The following is a 24,109-nucleotide window of genomic DNA, read 5'->3' as shown; positions in this document are numbered from 1 at the left end:
GACAAGAAGGCCTTCTTAAACGAGCAATGCAAAGAAATAGAGGAAAACAATAGAATGGGAAGAACCAGAGATCTGTTCAAGAAAATTGGAGATATGAAAGGAACATTTAGTACAAAGATTTCCATAATAAAAGACAAAAGTGGAAAGGACCTAACAAAAGCAGAAGACATCAAGAAGAGGTGGCAAGAATACACAGAGGAATTATACCAGAAAGAAATGGATGTCTCGTATACCCCAGGTAGTGTGGTTGCTGACCTTGAGCCAGACATCCTGGAAAGTGAAGTCAAATGGGCCTTAGAAAGCACTGCAAATAACAAGGCCAGTGGAAGTGATGGTATTCCAGCTGAACTATTTAAAATTTTAAAAGATGATGCTGTTAAGGTGCTACACTCAATATGCCAGCAGATTTGGAAAACTCAGCAGTGGCCAGAGGATTGGAGAATATCAGTCTACATCCCAGTCCCAAAGAAGGGCAGTGCCAAAGAATGCTCCAACTACCACACAATTGCACTCATTTCACACACTAGCAAGGTTATGCTTAAAATTCTACAAGGAAGGCTCAAGCAGTATGTGGACCGAGAACTCCCAGAAGTGCAAGCTGGATTTAGAAGAGGCAGAGGAACCAGAGACCAAATTGCAAACATGCGCTGGATTATGGAGAAAGCTAGAGAGTTCCAGAAAGACATCTACTTCTGCTTCATTGACTATGCAAAAGCCTTTGACTGTGTTGACCACAGCAAACTATGGCAAGTTCTTAAAGAAATTGGAGTGCCTGATCACCTCATCTGTCTCCTGAGAAATCTCTATGTGGGACAAGAAGCTACAGTTAGAACTGGATATGGAACAACTGATTGGTTAAAAATTGGGAAAGGAGTACGGCAAGGCTGTATTTTGTCTCCCTGCTTATTTAATTTATATGCAGAATTCATCATGCGAAAGGCTGGGCTGGATGAATCCCAAGTCGGAATTAAGATCGCCGGAAGAAATATCAACAACCTCATATATGCAGATGACACAACCTTGATGGCAGAAAGTGAGGAGGAATTAAAGAACCTTTTAATGAGGGTGAAAGAGGAGAGCGCAAAATATGGTCTGAAACTCAACATCAAAAAAACGAAGATCATGGCCACTGGTCCCATCACCACCTGGCAAATAGAAGGGGAAGAAATGGGGGCAGTGAGAGATTTTACTTTCTTGGGCTCCATGATCACTGCAGATGGTGACAGCAGTCACGAAATTAAAAGATGCCTGCTCCTTGGGAGAAAGGCGATGGCAAACCTAGACAGCATCTTAAAAAGCAGAGACATCACCTTACCAACAAAGGTCCGTATAGTTAAAGCTATGGTTTTCCCAGTAGTGATGTATGGAAGTGAGAGCTGGACCATAAAGAAGGCTGATCGCCGAAGAATTGATGCTTTTGAATTATGGTGCTGGAGGAGACTCTTGAGAGTCCCATGGACTGCAAGAAGATCAAACACATCCATTCTTAAGGAAATCAGACCTGAGTGCTCACTGGAAGGACAGATCATGAAGTTGGACTACCAACATGAGTCTGACCAAACTGCGGGAGGCAGTGGAAGACAGGAGTGCCTGGCGTGCTCTGGTCCATGGGGTCACAAAGAGGCGGACACGACTAAACGACTAAACATCAACAACAAAGGTGGCCTGCACTGCAGGGGTCATGCGTAGCCCAGCTGTATGGGTTTTCCACAACCCTGGGGCCAGTAATAAGAAGGTACCGTCTTTTGCGCTCGCCAACCTGCTTGAACTTACCAGGAGTGAGCAGACACACAGGGCGTCTGGAGCTGATCAGGATCATACGGGTGCAAGCTGTCATTCCGACAGCCTAGCCACATCTCTTCCTGTATTTCCTCGACTCCTGACCACAGGTTTGTTATGGTTTTGTCTGTTGTCGATTCAAGGTGCTCTGTATTTTGTGGAAGGTGAACATGGAGATTAGTTGGGTTTAAAAACCACTCATCCTCGTGCCGTTGGGCAGGGCGATCCCGTGGTCGTCATAACACGCTTCAGAAAGTCAGAATTGTAGAGGTGGAAGGGATCTCCAGTGGTCATCTAGCCCAACCCCCTGCAATGCAGGAAACTCAGTTCACACAGTTGAGTTTCTGGAAGGGAGGAAACAAAATGTTGTTCAGGTTGCTCAGGCTGTTACGCTGCCACTGCCTCTTCTCAGGGGAGAAGTCTGGTAGCAAGCCAGGAGGCATTTGTTCAGGTGGAGTGTTATAAGACAAAATTGCTCCTATATCCCATATGGGGTATCCATGAGCCCATATAGAGTCCTTAAGTGGGTTCCCTATCGATAGGAGAAAACAACAGAGGCCAAGCAGAGAATATTGAGAAGCAAAGCAGCTAGTAAGCCTGATCTTTATTAAACTGTTGCAACAGGGTCCCGCGCTCACCCCACTCAGGGAGGGAGGAGAGGAACCCAAAACAATGGTGTGAACATCTTACATACATTACAGAAAGAGGTGGTCCCCAGGAGAAATACATGGGGGGGGGGGCGGTCTACAGCAGAAAACCTGTCTGTCAGGATACCTGACCATGGTCACTGATTGCTTTACCTGGGCAGCCTGGCCATTCCTTTTGCGATGCTAAATACACAGTTCCTGAATCCAGGTCACAGGCTCACTCTATTCATACACAAATACGCCCTTAAGGCAGGAGTTGTGAGCAAAGAGACCATGGGGAGTTTTCCCCATTTCCTTCCTCATTGCAGAGAATATTTGAGGCCACTGGAAGAGTCAAAATGGCTTCAGGGTTGCTCTCCTGTACTATTTCAGACGGGACGCAGGTGGCGCTGTGGGTTAAAGCCTCAGCACCTAGGACTTGCCGATCGAAAGGTCGGCGGTTCGAATCCCTGCGGCGGGGTGCGCTCCTGTCGTTCGGTCCCAGCGCCTGCCAACCTAGCAGTTCGAAAGCACCCCCGGGTGCAAGTAGATAAATAGGGACCGCTTACTGGCGGGAAGGTAAACGGTGTTTCCGTGTGCGGCTCTGGCTCGCCAGAGCAGCAATGTCACGCTGGCCACGTGACCCGGAAGTGTCTGCGGACAGCACTGGCTCCCGGCCTATAGAGTGAGATGAGCGCACAACCCTAGAGTCTGGCAAGACTGGCCCGTACGGGCAGGGGTACCTTTACCTTTACCTTTACTATTTCAGACACGTGGTTTGTATACTTATGTATATGTTTGCCCTGTAAATTTATGAGCATAGGATTTATATATATGAGACGTTAGAATTCCAATTAAGATGGCGCATAGCAAAAACATGCCATTAGCAGACTGGAAGCTTTTGTGCAGCAGTTTTGTCCCCACGCTTGCAACATTTTATTAAGGAAGGACCAAGGACCGTGGAGGCTGCGCCCCACGATCCTCGCCTCTGACTTGCACTTTGTAACGAGCAGCTGTGGTGCAAGTCTCTGCAACACCCAGGCGTGACCTCGCCTCTCCTGTGCACTTCAGGGAGGAAAAATATTTGTTGGTATTGGCACAGTTCCAAAGAGAGTGTTATGCCCAGAGACTGAACGGCTGTGACAGCGCCGTGCAACGCAGGGCTCAGCAACATCTCCTGACCGCTTTGGACTCAAGGCTGCTGGCGCAAGGATTTCTGCTTGCACAACAGAACTTCCTCTCCCTGCACCGTCCAGTGGAGGAAGCGGGGAAGGGAAGTTCCACTGCGCTGTCAAAAGTCCTAGGGCTAGCAGAACTGCTTCGTTGGAGAACGCCCCAGGTTTCTAGATCTCAACTGCAGAGGTGAAGCCTGACTGTGTCGGCTGATCTCCCTAGAGGCCAAAAAGCAGGCAAGCAGGCATAATGTGACACGCACACAATCAATTGGGCACAATGTGATGAATGGAAAAGTTTGAGTTTTAGTACAGAATGTCAGAGCCACTTCTCAATTCAATTATTCCATCCAGGCACTAGATTGTGAACCAAACCTTCCAAGGTTCTCCTTTGAGCTATCTGAAAATGATTTATAGATGGTATCTAACCCCAAGCCGACTTGCAAAAATGTATAAGTCCGAATCAGACAAGTGCTAGAGATGTGATGAGTTAGAGGGCACGTTTTATTGTATGTAGTAGACTTGTAAAAGGGTAAAAGGGTATTGGGAAATGATATATCATGAACTGAAAAAAAAATGTTTTAAAGTACCTTTCCCCCCCAAAAACAGAGTTCTGTTCTGTTGGGGATAATTCAGAGGGAAATTTCCAGGTGTCAAAGAAAGGTTATTTATGTATGCCCAACTGCGGCCCGTGTTTTGTTAGCCCCCAAATGGAAAACGAGCAATGTCCCAGCCAAAGAAGAATGGCAACTTAAACTGATGGAATACGTGCAGCTTGCAGATTTAACATACAGAATAAGAGAACAAGTAGATAGTAGAACATACGTTTAAAGAAGACTGGAAAATGTTTACTGATTATTTGGGTGAAAATTGTGTACCTTTAAAAACACTGGTAGCATTAAATTCAACACTAAATAAACTCTGATGGTGTAGCAATGGATTACTGAATGGTTTAGTTCATGCAAAATATGCAGGGATGTATGGTATGCAAAATGAACAACTGAAAGAGAAGAAGGGAAGTCATTGATTTAAGGCTGTCAGTATCTTGAAATGCAAATTAGAAAAATTTAATAAAAACTATATAATCCATGTATGCAATGATGGTAAAGCTATCAAGGATTTCTTGTGAAACTGAAAGGGTAAGGCTGGATGTAAACTATTCCCCCTTTATGGGCAGAGAGCATGAAACTCTTAATCTCAGAGTTGTGGGTTCAAGTCCCATGTTGGGCAAAGGTGTCCTGAATTGCAGGGGTGGGACTAGATGATCCTTGGGGTCCCTTCCAACTCTGCAGTTCTGTGATTCTATGTATAACATCTGCAGCAGTTTCTTGGTGCTGGAACTTCTTTCTGCCCCCATCCCAGTAAAAGTTTGGTTTGGTTTTGCTGCAAGTGTTGCTATGGTGCCTGTCTCCATGGTACCCCAGCCCATAAAGGTAAAGGTAAAGGTACCCCTGCCCATACGGGCCAGTCTTGCCAGACTCTAGGGTTGTGCGCTCATCTCACTCTATAGGCCGGGAGCCAGCGCTGTCCACAGACATTTCCAGGTCACGTGGCCAGCGTGACAAGCTGCATCTGGCGAGCCAGAGCTGCACACAGAAACACCGTTTACCTTCCCGCTAGTAAGCAGTCCCTATTTATCTACTTGCACCCGGGGGTGCTTTCGAACTGCTAGGTTGGCAGGTGCTGGGACTGAACGACGGGAGCGCACCCCGCCACGGGGATTCGAACTGCCGACCTTTCGATCGGCAAGCCCTAGGCACTGAGGCTTTTACCCACAGCGCCACCCACATCCCACCCCAGCCCATACCTAGCAGTAAAACTACACACACGCAAGTTAAAGCTATATTGGGAAAAGGGATCGATCCTGAAAATAAAACTATGGAAGAGTACTTTTAAGGTTAATTGATTTATTGTGAGAGGGACTTTCCTAGATTAAAAACCACTGTGGTGGGTCCAATGGACAGATTGCATGCACACACACGAGGAATAAAATGGTAAACTGCAGTCTCTATTATTTACAGTAATTACAGACCATGTCATCATCATACATAGAACATTTCAAAGCGGCATGCAAGAAGATACAGGCAGTGCCGGATTTACGTATAAGCTAAAGAAGCTATAACTTGGGGCCCCACTCTCTTGGGGGCCCCCCAAAAAATTAAAGGGAAAAAACTGGATGTACATTTACAAAATATAAGATAAAAAAACAAATAAAATAAAACCTCCACACAGCAACTGTGCTTTGTGTTGTGTAGAGTCACAAGAGAAACCATGATCAGAGAGGGGACTTAATAAATTAACCTCTCAGTGTTACGTATTTCTATGCTAACAAAAGAATGTATATTTTTACCTGTATCTTTTACTTCTGTATCGCTGTAATGCCACCAAAGAATGTAGCTGAGGAATGCAACTGTTGACTTATCAAATGTATCGCCTTTTTTATCTTTCTAAAAAGTGTTTTCTTACACTAGAAAATGTAACTGGAATAGAAAAATGTAACTGGAAGAATGTAGCCAAAGATTTTATATTCTGTGTTACTTTCCATTGGCGTATACTTGATCTGTCAATATTCTGCCCTTCACAAACTGGAAGGAAGAACAGCAAAAGAGGCTTGGGCAATGGAGTCAGACTCTTTTCTTTTGGCCTTAGGCCCACCCCTGGCCGAGGGCGGGTCAAAGGTCGGCCCAAGCAGGTGGGTGGCACCTGCCCAGGTGAGCCCCGCTCGGTGCCGCAAGCCCCGCCCACCTGTGGGGAAGGGAGGGCAGCTACTGTCAAAATACCTTCAAGCACCACAGCGCCACCTACTGGGTCTACAAATGACATCGTGAATACACACAAAATGCAACATAAAATCAGCTTAATTAATAAAAGTATGCACACTTCTTCAGATAAGAAGATGCATGCACACGAAAGCTCATACCAAGAACAAACTTAGTTGGTCTCTAAGGTGCTACTGGGCAATTTTTTATTTTTAAAAAAATATATTTCTACTGCATCAAAGCAACACGGCTACCTACCTGAATTTTAAAAACTCTGTTTCAGATGCCTCCCCCTTCCCCCCCCCCCCCCCCGCTTCATGCAGGTTTCACTGTAAGTGATCGTTCATATATTGGAAGTAACTTGGTTTAAAAAGGGGGGGGAGCATGACATTTATTTAATAATGATGTTGTTGTTGTTTAGTCGTTTAGTCGTGTCCGCCTCTTCATGACTCCCTGGACCAGAGCACGCCAGGCACTTCTGTCTTCCACTGCCTCCCGCAGTTTGGTCAGACTCATGTTTGTAGCTTCAAGAACACTGTCCAACCAACTCGTCCTCTGCCGTCCCCTTCTCCTTGTGCCCTCCATCTTTCCCAACATCAGGGTCTTTTCCAGGGAGTCTTCTCTTCTCATGAGGTGGCCAAAGTATTGGAGCCTCAGCTTCAGGATCTGTCCTTCCAGGGAGCACTCAGGGCTGATTTCCTTCAGAATGGAGAGGTTTGATCTTCTCGCAGTCCATGGGACTCTCAAGAGTCTCCTCCAGCACCACAATTTAAAAGCATCCATTATTTGGCGACCAGCCTTCTTTATGGTCCAGCTCTCACTTCCATACATCATTACTGGAAAAATGAATAATGATAATTGTCAGGAAACTGACATCGGAACAGAGTGGAGAGCCTAGGCTCCCCAATGCTGCTGGAGAGGGAACCAGCACAGGGGTAGAGAGCACTTCCGCTGGGGAAGAAAGGCAAGGGGACACAAGGAAGAAAGAAGGCATTGAGAGCCTTTCGGAGGGGAGGCTCCGAGACTCTTCTAGCGAAGTCAGTGAGGAGAGTGGAGGACCACCGATAGGCACGCCCACTCTGCGCAGAAGGCTGCCGCGCAGAGAGGCGAGAAGAAGGCGGTCCGTCAAGGAATTTTTATGCTGGAGGAAGTTTAGGAAACGCCCACTGACGGATTCTGCCATCGACTGAAGCAGTCGTGCCCAAGGGGAGCTGCTCAGCCGGGGGGGGGGGGGGAAGCAACCGCATCCAGCAGTTTGGAGCAGGCGGAGGTTACACACAAGCAACCCCAATTCCCATGATAATAATTATTCCAGTTGCTGAGAATCATAAGAGCAGAGAGTCTGGTATTCAGGTCCTGCTTGTAAGCTTCCCCCTGAAGCCTTTGATTGCCTCTTTGAGAACAGGACACTGGAAGAGGCGGGGTCCATCTTGACACCTGCAGTGTTTGTCTCCACTCTGGACAGAGGGACACCTCATATATTCCCCTGCTCCACCTCCTGGCCCTGGCAGGGGACTCACTCTGCCCCTGGGCTCTGCCTGCTTGCTCTGAACCCCAAATGTCATCTTCTGGCTCAGGAATAAGGGCCCCATCAGCAAGCCAGGTCTGGGAAGTTATCCTTGAAAGTATCAGCTCAAGAGGTCCCAAGGGGGGTGTGAGGAGGCTGCCCAAGCTCAGCTCCCCAGGCTAAAGAAACTGGAATATTGTAATGAAGGGAGAAGTCAGTTTGCAGGAGGGAGCAGTGATTCTTATGCAAGTGTTAAGGGGTGTGAGGGAGGGAGAGAATCCCCAACTGCAGAGCCCCCCCCCCCAGAAGAGAAATTCCCCTCTGAGATCCTCAGAGAGGTCTGGGACTCATTCTGCCCGGACACTGAGGTCCAGCGCCGAGGGCCTTCTGGCGGTTCCCTCGCTGCGAGAAGCCAAGTTACAGGGAACCAGGCAGAGGGCCTTCTCGGTGGTGGCACCCGCCCTGTAGAACACCCTCCCACCAGATGTCAAAGAGAAAAACAACTACAGTGGTACCTCAGGTTAAGAACTTAATTCGTTCCGGAGGTCTGTTCTTAACCTGAAGCACCACTTTAGCTAATGGGGCCTCCCGCTGCCGCTGTGCCACCGGCATGCGGTTTATGTTCTCATCCTGAAGCAAAGTTCTTAACCCGAGGTAATATTTCTGGGTTAGCGGAATCTGTAACTGAAGCGTATGTAACCCGAGGTACCACTGTACCAGACTTTTAGAAGACATCTGAAGGCAGCCCTGTTTAGGGAAGCTTTTAATGTTTAATAGGTTATTGTATTTTAATATTCTGTTGGAAGCCACCCAGAGGGGCTGGGGAAACCCAGCCAGGTGGACGGGGTATAAATAATAAATAAATTATTATTATTATTATTATTATTATTATTATTAATAGTGTGGCCAGAAAAACAAGGAACTGCAATGCACAGTCAGCAAAAATGGACTTGGGTGGATTTTTAATTAATTCTTTCACTGCGATGTATTCTCCTGTCTGCTTAAGAGGCAGTCAGAGCAGCACTGGACAGATTGAGGTACGGATCCTGCCCTCCTGGGTTCTGCCCTGAAGCAGAGCTCCGCTGCCTCCCCGAAAAGACATCTCTCTGCACCCAAAGCAGCAGGGAGTGCAGAGTCCGTGCCTGCCAGTTGGGTGAGAAGGCAGGAGCATCCCTCAGGATGAGGCCAGGGTGGCTTTCTGCGCAGAGATTGGGGTGAGCTGAGAGCCCAGGCTCCTCCTCCTCCTCCTCCTATCAGCCTGGCCACCCCCTGCAAGCTGGAGGATAAGGCAGGCTGTGTCTCTGAGGAGATAGCTGAGGGGAGGGGACTTTTGGGGCAGCTCCCTCCTTCAGGCCTCCAGCGACTCTGGCTCTTTCTGCCGGCCAAAGAGTCCAATTCTTCACTGGGAAGGAAATCAGCAGCAGCAGCAGAATGGATGGGGATGAGGACTCCTAAAGGGACTGCCCTAGAGGGGGGAAAGGAAGGGCCCTTCCTTGCCCCCAGGCCTGCTGTCTAAAGGGGTCGTGCAGAGGGGGATCAGGGAGGTTTGGAGGACAAGAAACATCCAGGCATTTCTGTGCTGTTTGGGGGGGACTTTCCAACCTACGCTTCAAGCTCAGGCTTGCAAGATTCCCTCTCGGCCACGCAAAAATAAACAAGGAGCTCTTAATCATTTGCACACTTGCAGCACCCGTCCCTAGGTGTGCATTGCGACTGGCAAACCAAGGGGAGTTGTGGTGGTTGTTTGTGACTTAGGATGGATAGATGGATAGAGTGAGGGAAGGGAAGTCAAGGATGAAGGAGACTGGGGAGAGGGCCCCAGTGGGGTCAGGAAGGCAGTCACTCTCCCTCTAGATCAGGCTTCCTCAAACTCGGCCCTCCAGATGTTGTTGGCCTACAACTCCCATGATCCCTAGCTAGCAGGACCAGTGGTCAGGGATGATGGGCATTGTAGTCTCAAAACATCTGGAGGGCCGAGGTTGAGGAAGCCTGCTCTAGACCAGGCCATGTGAGGTCGAGTCAGGAGGTTTGAAGACAGTTTTTGAGGTTTAATTAAATTATTTCATTTAATTTACAGCTTGATTATCAAAACACATCCATACCAAACACTTGGCATCTATCCCTCACATGAGATGGGACCATCAGCTGAGACAAGTTCCCCAGACTGACCAAAACATCTGGAGAGACGCATTGGACTAGAGACTTAGATAGGCATTAGAAACTGGTTCTAAGCAATGCTTCCAACTTTAAGCTGCTGTTACACCTTTTCCCTAGAAATGACAGACTAGCTTTTGCTGCCTATGGTATGCTTAAAATTATGTCCACTATTTGTTGTTGTTGTCGTTTAGTAGTGTCCGCCTCTTTGTGACCCCCTGGACCAGAGCACGCCAGGCACTCCTGTCTTCCACTGCCACCCACAGATTGGTCAGACTCATGTTTGTAGCTTCAAGAACACTGTCCCACCATCTCGTCCTCTGTCATCCCCTTCTCCTTGTGCCCTCCATCTTTCCCAACATCAGGGTCTTTTCCAGGGAGTCTTCTCTTCTCATGAGGTGGCCAAAGTATTGGAGCCTCAGCTTCAGGATCTGTCCTTCCAGTGAGCACTCTGGGCTGATTTGCTTAAGAGTGGAGAGGTTTGATCTTCTTGCAGTCCATGGGACTTTCAAGAGTCTCCTCCAGCACCAGAATTCAAAAGCATCAATTCTTCGGTGATCAGCCTTCTGTATGGTCCAGCTGTCACTTCCATACTCACTTCCAGCTCTCACTTCCATATGTCCACTATATGTGGGGGGGAAACGATAAAATACATTCTTTTACAAAAATAAGCCATCACATGTGTCATTGCATGTCCCAGATGGTTTCGGAAGGGGGAGTGTAGGGGGCAGCCTGGAGGGAGGGGGCTCTTTGGAACGGAGTGTCGTGGTAAAAGGGTAAGCACCCCTCCCTCCCGGAGCAGCCAGAGCCCGGAGCCCCTCCAGGAGCGCATGGGGAGAGTTTAGCTCTCCGCCCGAGCGCAGGCGACCTCTCCCGCAACCCGGCTCTGCGCGATAAGAGGGCGGCGGCTGCAGCCTCGGCTCGAAGGGGCGGGCGGAGGCTATAAAAGCGGCGGCCCCTGCAGGACTCCCTGCTCCGCTACCTCCTGGAACTTACAGAGTAACTCGACCTGCTGCCTGCTGCCAAGATGGGGCTGACTGCTGACGAGTGCAAGGTGATCAAGAGCTGCTGGGCCAAACTGGCCCCCGAGCACGAGGATATGGGCGGCGAAGCGCTGACCAGGTAGGCTCGAGGGGGCGGCCAAGGGAGAGAAGCCCAGTCTGGTTCCTCCCGCCCCGTCCCTTTTCCTGACGGCCCCCTTCCCTCCCCGCAGGCTTTTCCAGGTCTACATGCAGTCCAAGATCTACTTCCCGCACTACGACCTGTGCCCCGGCTCCAACGACATTCACCACCAAGGCCAGAAGATCATCAAGGCCCTCGACAGCGCCATCAAGAACATCGACAACATCCGCGCCTGCCTGTCCGACCTCAGCGACCTGCACGCCTACAACCTCCGCGTGGACCCCGTCAACTTCAAGGCAAGCGCGCCGACGGGGCGGACGAGGGCCAGGAGGGGCGCGCCTTGGGTCTTCCCTCGACCCTCCCCCACCTGACCGACCCCCCCTCCTGACCCCCGTCTCTCTCTCTCTCTCTCTCTCCTTTGCAGTTTCTGACCAGGTGCCTCCACGTGACACTGGCTTCCAGCCTCCGCGGAGACTACAACGCCCTGGTCTACATGGCCTTTGACAAGTTCTTCTGCCTGGTGGCCCAGGTGCTGACCGAGAAGTACAGATGAGCCCCCCGCCGCCCGCCCCCTCGGAGCTGCCATTTGGCTCTGGATCTAGAGCGCTCCGCTTCCGCTGTGTTATTGAGCAATAAAACGCATGAACCACTCTCTGCTGCGCCTCACTTTTTTGGGGGAGGGCAGGGTTGGGGGGGGAGGCTCTGGACTCAGCACTGTGAACTTCTATTCTGGAGAAGAGCTCAAAGGTGATGAGGGAGTCCAAAGAAGGGATGAAAGCCCTCTTGCTGACCATCTTCAGGGCGCGAGCCTCGGGCTCCTTCCTAATAAGCCTTGGAGCAGCCTCTTCGCTGTATTCCCTTGGAGATCGGGAAGGGGGCGCGCAGGAGCCTTCAGACCTTCTCTTCAAATGGGGCAGCGAGCGTTGTTCCTCGAGCGAGGGGGGCTTTAGTGAGGGGCGGCCAGGCCTTCAGTAAGATCCTTTTTTCTCCCCTGGGTATAAGGCTCCCACCAACGACTCTCCTGACCGTAGGGAGGGAGGGTGACGGGAGACCTGGCCTGTCTGCGTCGTCGTCTCTCCCCACCCCATAGGACTGTTGCCCCAGCGGAAAGTGAACCCAGGTGGGGTGGGAATGATGACCACTGAGGGATCCCTGGAACTGAGCAACATATGGAAATACAGCCGCTGACAGAAGGGCGGGGTCCTTCCACTAAGCGAATATACACCCCCGTCCCCGCCAGGGCATGGAGTGGGGCTCCTTGGGGCGCAGAACTTCTTCCCCGAAATCAGTTGGGGGGGAAGAGTCCCCCTCTGCCCCTCACCCCACGAGAGGGCGCTGGGCGAGACAGGAGGGTCTTGTGCGGGCTGCTGCTGGGTCCGGAGGTCAGAGCTTGGAGATGGAAGCAAGGAGGGCGTCGGAAAGCCGAGGGGCAGCTCCTCTCGCCCCACAACAGCAACCCGCGATCGCCTCCGTCTGAAGGCCAAACCGTCGGTCAAACTGGGGCTTCCAGCTGCCGTCGGACTACAATTCCCATCATCCCTGAACTCTGGTCCTGCTAGCTAGGGTTGATGGGAGTTGTAGTCCTGCTTCCTTGGCGACACCTCGTAGCCGAGGAAGATGGTCTTCCTGGAAGACTCTTCCATCAACACGGTCTTAACAATGAGTCCGTAAGTGACTGTGGAGGCCAATTCTGGACCCACACGTCCTTCCACAGTGGGGACATTGGTTTCTGGGCGGGGGTCGCTCACGGTGTGGATTTGCCAAGCATGCCTTCCTCTTAGCACCTTTCTCCCTTGCGTCCTGAGTTCGAGTGTCTTCAACACCTTTGGTCAAAGCTGTTCTCCAACTAGAGCGCTCGCAGACCAGTATTTTCCCAGTTGTCGGTGTTTATGCTACTCTTTTTTTTAGATTTGCCTTGAGAGAGTCTTTAAACCTCTTTTACTGACCACCAGCATTACGCTTTCCATTCGGAATAGCGTAGTGGGGACTCAAGTTTGAGAAACACTAGTAGCGGAACGGGGCGATTCTGAAGCCGTGGCCAGTAATCTTAGACGGGGCGGGCAGGACACAGCCTAGCGCAGCTGCCTGCTCCCTCTTCCTCGCACCTCCGTCCCCTCCCCAAATGCCCCAGTTCCGTCCCCATCGCAGACCCAGCAGGGCGGCCTCCGTTGGAGCCACGGCACGCCCCCCACCCCTTCCCTCGCCTTCAGAGAGCCTCTGCCCGGGCAGGCGTCCCCGCCAGACGGCGCTCATCGCGCGCAAAAGTCAGCCGCCCCGACTCCCTTCCGACGTGTCCGCCGGGCACCCGGGCCCTCCCGACTGGTAGCTCCAAGGGGGACGAGGCGAGATCCAGACCCAGTGGAGACACACGCGCCTGATCTCGCCGGTTCCTCTTCCTGCAGCTTCCCTCGGCCAGATATGTATGTATGCATGCATCTTAAAAAGCAGAGACATCCTTGCCGACAAAGGTCCGTATAGTTAAAGCCATGGTTTTCCCAGTAGTGATGTATGGAAGTGAGAGCTGGACCATAACGAAGGCTGATCGCCAAAGAATTGATGCTTTTGAATTATGGTGCTGGAGGAGACTCTTGAGAGTCCCATGGACTGCAAGAAGATCAAACGCATCCATTCTTAAGGAAATCAGCCCTGAGTGCTCACTGGAAGGACAGATCGTGAAGCTGAGGCTCCAGTCCTTTGGCCACCTCATGAGAAGAGAAGACTCCCTGGAAAAGACCCTGATGTTGGGAAAGATGGAGGGCACAAGGAGAAGGGGCGACAGAGGACGAGATGGTGGGACAGTGTTCTTGAAGCTACCAGCATGAGTTTGACCAAACTGTGGGAGGCAGTGGAAGACAGGAGTGCCTGGCGTGCTCTGGTCCAGGGGGTCATGAAGAGTTGGACACGACTAAACAACAACAACAACAACAACAACAACATGTATGTATGTATGTATGTATGTATGTATCCGCGTAGCCGCTGGCTCTTTCTCCTAAGCTGCAAAGGAAAGAACCGCCCACGAAAGCTCTTCCCGCCGGCACCAACGCGCTCGTCTTCCCGACGCCACAGAGCTCTTCGTGCCCTTTGCGCTTGCACAGCGAAGCCTGGAGCGGGGCGGCGCTAGGACCCAGGAGCAACCCGGAGACCAGGGCGCCGCGGCGTAGAGTGACCGCTAAGGAAGGTCTCGGGGCGGCGGGCGAGCGAGCGGGCGCACGCGCAGTAGGGCCGCCCCGCCTCCCGCCCCCCTGCGCCTGCGCAAACGGCGCTCTCGTGCCCGGCGGCCTCTCCTGCGCCTGCGCGGTGTCTCCCGGCGGCCCAAGATGGCGGCGGCGGTGCGCGCCTCGCTGCGGCTGTCGGCGACCGTTGGCGGGGGAAGCCGGCTGGGCAGCGCCGAGGCCCGGCGGAGGCTGCTGGCGCTGCGCGTGGCGCGCTGGCTGAGCGCGGGCCCCGCCTGGCCCCCCGCGACCCGGCGGCTCGGAGGAGGCGCCGGTGAGGGCGCGCGTGACGTCACGGGGCACCGCCGGTGGAACTCCCTGCCACTGGAGAGAAGCGGCAGCATGGGGGGGTGGCTTTAGAAGGGGGGAGAGATTCACGGAGGAGGCATTCGGTGCTTCCGCATGGGGGTTGCCGGAGCTCTTGGGCTTCCGCTTCTTGGCTCCGCACAAGGGGCACTGGTCGGCCGCGGTGAGAGCAGGACGAGATCGGGCCCTTTTGGCCCTATTCTGCAAGCTCCTGGCCAGCGACCCTTTCCCTCTAGGACAGTGATGGCCAAAATTGGCTCTCCAGCTGTTTTTGGACTACAACTCCCATCTTCCCTAGTTAACAGGACCAGTGGTCAGGGATGATGGGAATTGTAGTCCCCAAACAGCTGGAGGGCCAAGTTTGGCCATCACTGCTCTAGGACACCCTTCTGCAACCCCCGTGTCCTCCAGGTGTTGTGGGAATGCAGCTCTCCTAGAGAAATCAGACCTTTATCTCCAAGGACACAGCCAACTGTGTGACTTGTGGCAGCACCGGTGCCTTACGGGTCCTAGGATCCTTGGCATGTAATTATTGCTGTGCAGTTTTAAATGGACATGAGGCCGGTATCCGTGCTTGTTGGGTTGGCTGAAGGAGAAAAGGCAGGTTTTAAACACATCCATTACTCATTTACCTATGGACTTTGGTTAGGCAGGTACGGTGCCCAAGTTCCGGCTGACTAGGATAGGGGGATTGTTCCGATTGGTGTCCTGAATTCCAAAGGACTCGTGGCGCTTTTTGCACAGACCACACAGCTAAGAACGAGACAGTCTGTTGTCCTAAAACCCCATTTTGTTCTTTTGCAGGCGTGATACATCATCCTCTTGCCTGCGCTGCCTCGTTTCATACCAGCCCTGCAAGCTGTGCCAAAGAGGACTATTACCAGATCCTGGGGGTGCCTCGAAATGCCAGCCAGAAGGAGATCAAGAAGGCCTATTACCAGGCATGTTTGCTGAAAAGAAATGTCTTTGAGAAAATATGTTTCTCGAAACAGGAAGGTAGCATTGGAGTTACAGGGTGCCGGCATGTTCCATTTGTCCTCTTCTGCAGGGCATCAGCGTACAAATGTTTAACTGCAGTGCCTTATGCTTTCTGAGCCCCCTCAGGGGAAAAGGTGGGGTACAAATAAGCATATAATAATCATGATAATTTTTGAGTGGCCTTTAGGAAGGGATAGGCTAGTGGAGAGGAGGTTTTTTAAAGTATTAGGAAATGGTGGAGAAGGACATTCTAACGTGATTGACCAGTTTGAGAGAAGCAAACTGGTCCATAGTGGTTGAAAGAGCAACCATGTTTGTTGCTTTGAAGTAAAGGGTCCCAGGTTTTTCTATTTTTTAAAAATCAAGGGTCCCTTCTTATTAGAAGTCCACCTGCAGGTATGTATTTCTCGGAATGGAAATGGTAGAGCTTTGCCTACACAGCACTCTGTGTCACACTCTTATCAGGATATTTCCAGCCTTTTGTCTGCAGCATCTGTTCCCCAATTACTTTTTCAACTTGTCTGCCACAGGCATCTGCTTTCTTAACTGCTGCTTTTGGTTTTCGTCTTGATTAGAATAGACAAAGGAAGTCCACTTTCGAAGGCCTTACTAAGCGAAAAAGGAAAGAGAATGATTAGTATCTGAATTATTTTATGTAAAAAGAACTGGCTGAGGATAGCTTTGTGTTTTGATGCCTAGGAAACAGATTCTTCCTAGTAAGGGCACATCTTTTATGAACAGCTCTTTCTCAGCTTTTGTTTAAAAGAAATTCTGTGGGCATATCCATTCCCGGGGGGGGGGGGGGACAGAACCTCTGCACACTTGAGATTGGTGGCATCCTGACACCTCAAGGTTAAAGAAAGGCTTCATATACACTTCAGCTGTGGACCATGTGTCTCAGCATGTGGACAGGTGGGCAGTCAGGCTGATGAGCTCTTCTAAATGTACCAATAACTCTGAAAAGTGAAAAGAGTAGATAAAACTGCAACAAGAGCATCAGTAGCAACAGACCTGCAGGCAAAACCTAAACCATAAAGACCTGCTGGAATAGGGTTTTTCTTTTTCATTTGGTACTGAAAGCTCACTGATCAGTACCAATTGTATCTCAAGAGGGAGGGCACCACCTTTCATTAATTGATATTGATTTTGGGTAGTAATTCTTTGCTTCCAGTGAAATTGTAAATATTTTTCTAATGCAGCTGGAGTCCTATTTATCCTATGTATGCTTTTGAGATTTAAGCCATAGTGGTAATAGACCTATAACCTCCCATTTTCACAGATATTTCATCAGATTGCATCATCTGACCATAGCTAGAAATAGTGATTATTTTTGAAAGGCCACTGTGTTTCCATGTTACAATAGAAGCCAAAAAAATTATTTTCCTTTACATCAACCAGCTTATTTTGAAAGTTTTTACCTTTAACACCATATGTGTTACCATATTATTTTGGGAATTAGTTTGGATTTATGATGCTCTTGTTATTTGTTACTCTTAAACCCTCCTTGTCGCATGGTATAAAATTTGAGTGATGCCATACTCTTCTAACTTGAGCATAATGCAGTTGACTTGAGATACAATCTTGTAATCAGTAACAAAAAGAAGCAGCGATGACAGTGATTCCCTTGTGCTTCATCTTCACATTTGGGTCTTTTTGCTTAGCTTGCCAAGAAATACCACCCGGACACGAACAAAGATGACCCTAAAGCGAAGGAGAAGTTCTCGCAACTGGCTGAAGCCTACGAGGTAACGTGGGGGCTGTTTTTTCAAGGGGGGTGATGGTGGGCTCCTTTAGGAGTGGTCCCATTGCTCAGAATGGCATCACGGCTTCACAATCTAGCCATGTTAGCTCTGTGAGGCAAAAATAAAGCCCTCATCTTCCTTCCTTGTAGGTCTTAGGCGATGAAGTGAAACGGAAACAGTTTGATACTTACGGGACAGCCGGTTTCGATGCAAGCTCAGCAGGATCCGGGCAACAATATTGGCGTGGCGGCCCGTCTGTGGATCCAGAGGAGCTGTTCAGGAAGATCTTTGGGGAGTTTTCAGGGTCCCCTTTTGGAGACTTCCACACTGCCTTTGACCAGCCCCAGGAAGTGAGCATAACAATCTGTCTGCATGTGTAGCTTTTAAGGGAAAGTTACTTGGAAAAAGTTCATTATAACTGGGATTCTAGTTTTGACTACCCAGTTGTCCAATTTGATTTGTAAGTAGTAATTCATTAAATGCCTGATTTAATATTTACAATTGCACTATTTATGAGACAGGGCCATTCCTAAAACAGGGAAACATTTCGCCCCACATCACTGTCTTCTGCTGTGTGCAAAATGACGAGTCAAAATAGCTGGCCCTGATCTTTGCCTGGGCATTGAGTGATGGCTGCCTTTGCTCCCTCTCTCTCTTTAGTATATCATGGAACTGACATTCAACCAGGCTGCCAAGGGTGTCAACAAGGAGATTCAAGTGAACATCAACGACACCTGCCAGCGCTGTGATGGCAAAGGGCACGAGCCGGGCACCAAAGTGCAACACTGCCACTACTGCAATGGCACTGGCATGGTAAGTGTACTGATAGGTCACAACGCAGAGGAAAGCAGGCTCTGCTCACCTCGCTGCTGTGCGGAGCCTCCTGCCTGTGCCAACTGGACAACTTTGCTTTTCGGAGGAGGGCAGAGAGCTTTCCTCCTTCGCTTGCTTGATATAGATTCATTGGGAGTCATCAGCCACTGGAGACTCCCACACCTAGAAAATGCCGAAGAAAGAATCCCCGCTTGCAAAAATGCCCAGAAAGGCATCACCTCTCTCTGCATCTTCTCTCCCCCCCCCCCCATAGGAGACAATCAACACAGGTCCCTTTGTCATGCGTTCTACATGCCGGCGATGTGGCGGGCGTGGCTCAGTTATGACGACCCCCTGTGTGATGTGTCGCGGCTCTGGGCAGACCAAGCAGAAGAAGGTGGTGATGGTCCCAGTTCCCGCAGGTCAGCATGCTCTGCCTTGTTTGGGTTCTTCATTAGATGGGGTGGCTGCTGCCATGCTTTCCTGAAGCTTGGTTGGGTCAGAGCAGAGGAACAACAGCTGCTTCCTGCAGAATGGATCAAGGGAGGGCTGGGGTGGAGTGGGCCTTTGCAAAGGTGGGCTGCTGAGGATTTAAGAATCCTATAGCGGATGAGAAACAAGCACGAAGTACCAGGGGAATGCCCTTGTTTACTACACTCTTGCTCTGGCTTCAGGTGTGGAGGATGGACAGACAGTTCGGATGCCTGTAGGAAAGAGGGAAATCTTCATTACCTTCCGGGTGCGTATTTGTCTGGGTTCCCATGATTCTCTGCCCTGTTTGAAGACTGCACCCGTCTGCTGCCGCCTCCTCCATGAACTGTACCCTCTTTCTGGATTCAGGTTCAGAAGAGCTCTACGTTCCGGAGGGACGGTGCAGACATCCACTCGGACCTCTATGTCTCCATAGCACAAGCTGTCCTCGGCGGCACAGCCAGGTCTCCTGGTCTGTACGAGACAATCAGCATTGCGGTATGTAGCAGCAGGTCCCTTGATGACGGGGAGCACGCGGGTGGTCTGTATGGCTGCGCCTTCTGGTCCTTGTCAGTTGGTGATACGGCTCAGGTGTCTCGCTCCAGAGAGCTCAGCCTGGATGGCCGGGATCTCCCAGCCTATGGAGTAGGGCGCCCTGTTCATCTTACTATGTTTACTGCATCCAAATGGAAGTCTGTGTCAAGCACTGTATGCTCTCACTGCCCTGGTCTTCTGCTGCAGGACTCTGCATGTGGTGAGCATGTTGCCACAGTGTCCCTCCTCTGACTTGCACAGCACAATCCTGCACATGTTACTCCGTAAATCCCACTGTGATCACTTGTGCTTGCTCCCTAATAAGCATATTTAGAATTGCATCCTGGATCTGTGTCGGCTGTTATCCTTTCTCCTTTGCCTCTCCTGTCTCTTGACTGGCTGCCTACACACTCCTGTGGGAGCCGTGCTTATTTTAAATTGAATTCTCTTTGTCTGGTTGGAGGGGGGGGCTCCCTGGAGAAATAAATAGAACCAGACACATGGTTGTATGCAAAATGCTGAATAAACCCTGCTCCTCCACCTCTCTGCCAGATCCCCCCAGGCATTCAAGCTGACCAGAAGATTCGGATGAGTGGGAAAGGCATTCCCAGAGTTAACAGTTACGGTTACGGCGACCACTATATTCACATAAAGATCAAAGTTCCCAAGTAAGTGGGGGGAGGCTTTTGGGGGATGGTGGCGTTCAGCAGGAGCATGTTAGACATGCAACGGTGCAAAATGCAAAGTGGCCTTTGTTTTGGGAGATGTAGCAGGGAATGATGGATACAGGGGAGGAAGTCCACCTCTCCTCCGGCCACACCCCTTTTTGTCTTAAGCAGTATATAATGGGTTATTAGTGAGCCCTCATTGGGAAGAGGCACCTGGGTTTTAAAGAGAGGATCCAGCGCTGCAGGAAGGTGGCTTTGGGAAGCCTGGCAGACACCAGGGGAAGAGGCTGCCTTTAGCTTGTAGGCGTGTTCATTAGGCGGTTCAAGTTTTTCCCAGGATCGTGAGCCTTCCTGCCGAGTGGATGCCTCCAAGGTAGCCCTTTCCCCCCTTTGTGCTGCAGGAGGCTGACAGACCGCCAGCGAGCCTTGATGCTGAGCTATGCAGAAGACGAAACCGAAGTGGAAGGGACCGTGAATGGCGTCACCAATACAGCCACTGGTAAGTGGAGCCCTGCAAGGTGGGGCGCTTGGAGGCGGCAGGGGACCCTCCCGCCACCTCATTAAATGCAATGTGGTGCTTACGATGTTATTGAGCTGGGCAACATGGGACTTACGTGGCCTAGCTGCAATGGCAGTGGTGTGACCTGCGCTCCTGCTGGAATGGGGGTCTCTTTGCATTGCTGGATGCCACAAGGAACGAGTCTGGTTGTGTTGTGGTCCTCACTTGGGGGAGGGATCAGGTGGCATCTCTTAGCATCTCCTTACCTGCCAGCTCTCATCTTAAGCTAAAGGATTGCGATTCTCCCTTAAAAAGGAAGAGGCGGGTATTGATTTTGGGACCAGAGGACACAGGATGTAGTAAGAGGCATTTCAGACAGCCTGGATTTTTTTAAAGTAGTTATCTTCACATTCTTGGTCTCCTTGTGACATTTTCCCTGATAGGGGGTACAGTATGATTTGGATTTGAAGGCCTAGGCTATAAAGGAAAGGGGTGGGGCCCTTGGAGAGGCTGTTTATGCCCTTCCTTGCACAACTGCCTTGTAAAGATCTGGCCTCCAGATGTTGGACTTCAGTTCCCATCAGCCCTAGGAGCCAGCATAGCCAGCGGTCAGGGATGATAGAAGCCATAGTCCAGCAAGATTTAGGGGACCACGAGTTCCTCATGTCTGGGTTTAAAGGAGCTGGACTGTCTTTCCTGACGCAGCTGAGTGACAGAAAGGAGACCAAAGAGCCAGGCAGCCGTTACCACGCAGGTGGCCCCCAGATGCTTTGGTCTGCATTGTCCATCGGCCCCTGGGAGCACAGCCACAGGACCCTGGAGTTCATGGGGTTGGCAGTCCAGAATGGCTGGAGGGGCACCAGGTTGGCAGAGTTGGCATCTAAGAGATAGAATTGGAATTGCAAACAGATGCTGTGAGAAGCAGCAAAGATACTGCCTGGAGATGAGAGTTAGGCACGAGAACAAGAAGCCAGAGGCCAAGAAGCATCATTGGCAAAGCAGTATAATGGAAAAGTCCCTCTCGGTTGATCCCAGGGCACTTCCAATACATGGAACACAGGCTGAAGCGAAATGAGTTTGTTAGGCCTTCCAGCACGAGCATGCCTCCCCCGGCCTTGCCTCTCCTCCTTGGGCAAGGGGCCAGGAAATGTTTCCAGGTGTGGTGAGCCAATGGGTGGCAGCAGCAGCACCGCCATCTCACAATTGCATATCCTGACGCAGCTCTCTGCTGTTTGTGTCTAGGTGGCAGGGGGACGACTAGATCGGGGGCAGGCGAGGAGAGGCCCGAGGCCCAGGGGGACGACAAGGAGGGATTCCTAGCTAAACTTAAGAAAATGTTTAGCTCCTGATTTGCCCCGCCAGAGGTAGGAGGCCTCTTGTGTTCTTCTGTGCTCACTGCTGCTGAGCAGATACAGAAGTGTTTGCAGCTGGGTGGGGCAGCCTTTCTGGCTGAGGGGGACAAGGTAGCAGAGACCCTTCTTCCCTCCCTAGAATCCCGTAAAGAGCAGCAGCTGGTCTGGTGCCAGCTCTGCCTGTTGCACTGCTTCCTTCCTTGACCAACTGGGCCTTCCTCTCCTCTCTGCTGTCCCACCCCACCAGATTTTGGTTGCAACGGCGACCCAACAGCCACACAAATAAATGGTGGGGGCGCAAGAGACTGGATGCTGCATCTACTACTGCAAGCCACATGTGACGGTGCTGCGCGAGGGCATAAGGCTTTGGGTGTCGGTAGAATGCATAAGATTCATTTGTGAATTGCATAGGTGCAGTCCTTCTGGAAAGGATTGCCACTTGAGGCCCTGAACCCTTGGAACTGCCTGCCACTGGATGCTGGCAAAGCGTCTCAAAAGACTGGAGCCCACATTTAAACTGCGACCAGGCAGAGGCCCACTCTGCACCCAGGATGTCAGGGTTGGAGGGGTTGACCTGCAGGCCCACAGCTGCCACTAGTCACAGGGAGATGAGGCTTCTCTGTGGCTACAGCTGGTTGTTGACTTCCATGGGGAGAGGGCAGCCCTTGCCAGCAAGCTGCTCCTTGTAGTTGTAGTGCAATAAGACTTCCCTTTTTCTTTTGGCTCCAGGGAAACGTTCTACCGGAAACTAGGGTGATGTGTGGCAGCGGTCGAGCGGCTGTGTCGTCCTCCTTGGAAATGAAGCGACCGCAGGAGCCTGGCAAGAAGAATCCTAGACAGAGACACTGGAACTTGCTTGGCAGGACGTCTGCGCAGGTGGAAGGCTTTCGCCTCTGGAAGCAGGACTTGGGAGGGGCGGCCTCTGCCATGTCGCCTACGGGAGCTGCAAAAGGTTCCAGGTTCCCTGGAGAGGACAAGACCCTCCTCCTTTTCCAGACAGATGCAGACCACCGAGTGGGAACCTGGACAGCAAAAATCAGGCACCCGTCTTGTTTAGCAAACAGTCCTGCTCTCCCGAGGTTTTGACAAGCCCCGCAGAGAGCTCCTGAGATCACCAGCCCGCTCCAAAAAGCGGAGAGGCAGTGGAGAGCCCACGAGTTCCCTGCACCCCGAGTTCTTTTGGCTGCCAGGGGAATTTGGCTTCGGAGTTTTGTGGCACAGCCTGGCCTCAGGAGAGCGGCTTCTCTCGACTGCAGCAGCTGTAAGTAAACAGTTGGGGATTCCTCCATTGCACATGGGCAGGCAGGGAGATCTGTTGCATCTGAAACGCATCTGAATTAGTTGCCCCTTTGCTCTGCTGCTAGCTCGTGAGGTTGCAGTGCTGGGAGCAGCTGCTTCGCGCAGCAACATTTTTTTGTAGGACAGCAGCAGTCAAATACAACAACGTGCCTCTTCCCATTTACCTGCGCTCAGAAGGCGTGTCCCATAGCATTTGCTGTGTGTGAAGCATCCCTCTGCACTTTTGGCCTAAGAGGACAGATGGCGGGGAAGCGAGAGCAGAATGCGCCCCGTTGGCCTCTGAAAGAGCTGGCCATGAGGCTGGGCACAGCTGAGCCACAAAGCAGTCAGGACTGCTGGGGGTGTGAAGGTGGCTGCTGCATCCAGTCGCTGTTACTTATTTGGCCGCTTTAAGATTCCTACCCCACCCTGCAATAAAATCCACCCGGACTGGAGCTCTCTCCCTTCACTTGCTAACAGACGGCACGTGCAGCCTCCTGAGCCATTTGGCCTGCAAGGTGATTCTGTATCAATGTAAAATACACTCTGTAAAAAAGATCTTTAGAATCCATCCATTTGTTGTTCTCCCTTTCAAAGGTCACAGCAACCTGGAAGGATGCAAGAAGTGGAAGAATATTCTTGAGCTTTTACTTGGGTGAGGGAGGGGAGGGGAAATTGTATCCTTGAACCCTGCTGCTAGGGGGTGATTCAGAAAGGAAAGCCGTCCTATTGAACTAGCACCTTTCCCTAGTTTGCCTGCTTGACCCCACATACTAGGATGTGGCTTCCTACATCCAGCTGTTAGATCCAAAGCAACAAGGCAAGTCCCCATTTCCTGGTTCTGTAGTCATACCCCAGGCTGTCAGCCCTATGACCTTATCTGGCAAGAGAGCCTGAGGCTTTGCTACTACGCTGGTCACCTCCCATTCTTCAGGGTTCCTGAAGGGGTGGGGCAGAGCTGGCCAGCAGCCCCTGGAGTAGAAGGTAGGCTACATTGCTACAGGGTTCCACCAGGACACAGGCTCAAAATCACTTCCTGGCCCAGGCCAATTCCCAAGTATGACTTCTCCCCTCCTTTGGGTCATGCAAGCAGATGTTATGCTTGGATGACTGACAGCCTTGGGCTTTGTAGCTTTG

At 51.1% G+C, this 24,109-nt stretch overlaps 2 protein-coding genes across 3 annotated transcripts; both read left to right on the top strand.

The window, feature by feature from the left end:
- Positions 1-10,960: 10,960 nt before the first annotated feature.
- LOC114584770 (hemoglobin subunit alpha-D-like) lies at positions 10,961-11,769 on the top strand. The gene is made up of 3 exons (XM_028706849.2): positions 10,961-11,119; positions 11,211-11,415; positions 11,544-11,769. The coding sequence occupies exons 1-3, from the start codon at positions 11,025-11,027 to the stop codon at positions 11,670-11,672; spliced, it is 429 nt and encodes a 142-aa protein (XP_028562682.2). The 5' UTR covers positions 10,961-11,024; the 3' UTR covers positions 11,673-11,769.
- A 2,649-nt stretch (positions 11,770-14,418) lies between these two features.
- Positions 14,419-23,530, top strand: DNAJA3 (DnaJ heat shock protein family (Hsp40) member A3). Of its 2 annotated transcripts, XM_028705473.2 has the most exons (12): positions 14,419-14,605; positions 15,442-15,578; positions 17,277-17,360; positions 17,507-17,707; positions 18,018-18,170; positions 18,445-18,592; positions 18,845-18,909; positions 19,011-19,139; positions 19,728-19,843; positions 20,245-20,342; positions 21,585-21,706; positions 22,424-23,530. In XM_028705473.2, exons 1-11 carry the CDS (start codon positions 14,437-14,439, stop codon positions 21,689-21,691), a joined length of 1,407 nt encoding a protein of 468 aa, XP_028561306.2. In that variant the 5' UTR covers positions 14,419-14,436; the 3' UTR covers positions 21,692-21,706; positions 22,424-23,530. The 2 variants fall into 2 exon arrangements, with proteins under 2 accessions (XP_028561306.2, XP_028561305.2); XM_028705472.2 differs by lacking the exon at positions 21,585-21,706.
- The last annotated feature ends 579 nt before the right edge of the window (positions 23,531-24,109 follow it).

Source organism: Podarcis muralis, chromosome 14, assembly GCF_964188315.1.
Source record: "Podarcis muralis chromosome 14, rPodMur119.hap1.1, whole genome shotgun sequence".
In the NCBI taxonomy this organism is placed as follows: domain Eukaryota; kingdom Metazoa; phylum Chordata; class Lepidosauria; order Squamata; family Lacertidae; genus Podarcis; species Podarcis muralis.
Note: the sequence above shows the minus strand (reverse complement) of the source record. Positions and strands in the feature narration are given on the sequence as shown.

Bases quoted from the DNA above. Each gene is read 5' to 3' on its own strand.
- LOC114584770 (XM_028706849.2), top strand. From the start codon at position 11,025: ATGGGGCTGACTGCTGACGAGTGCAAGGTGATCAAGAGCTGCTGGGCC. The intron at 11,120-11,210 runs GTAGGCTCGAGG...CCCTCCCCGCAG, and splicing joins GGCGGCGAAGCGCTGACCAG to GCTTTTCCAGGTCTACATGC. The intron at 11,416-11,543 runs GCAAGCGCGCCG...TCTCCTTTGCAG, and splicing joins TGGACCCCGTCAACTTCAAG to TTTCTGACCAGGTGCCTCCA.
- DNAJA3 (XM_028705473.2), top strand. From the start codon at position 14,437: ATGGCGGCGGCGGTGCGCGCCTCGCTGCGGCTGTCGGCGACCGTTGGC. The intron at 14,606-15,441 runs GTGAGGGCGCGC...GTTCTTTTGCAG, and splicing joins GCGGCTCGGAGGAGGCGCCG to GCGTGATACATCATCCTCTT. The intron at 18,910-19,010 runs GTGCGTATTTGT...TTCTGGATTCAG, and splicing joins AAATCTTCATTACCTTCCGG to GTTCAGAAGAGCTCTACGTT.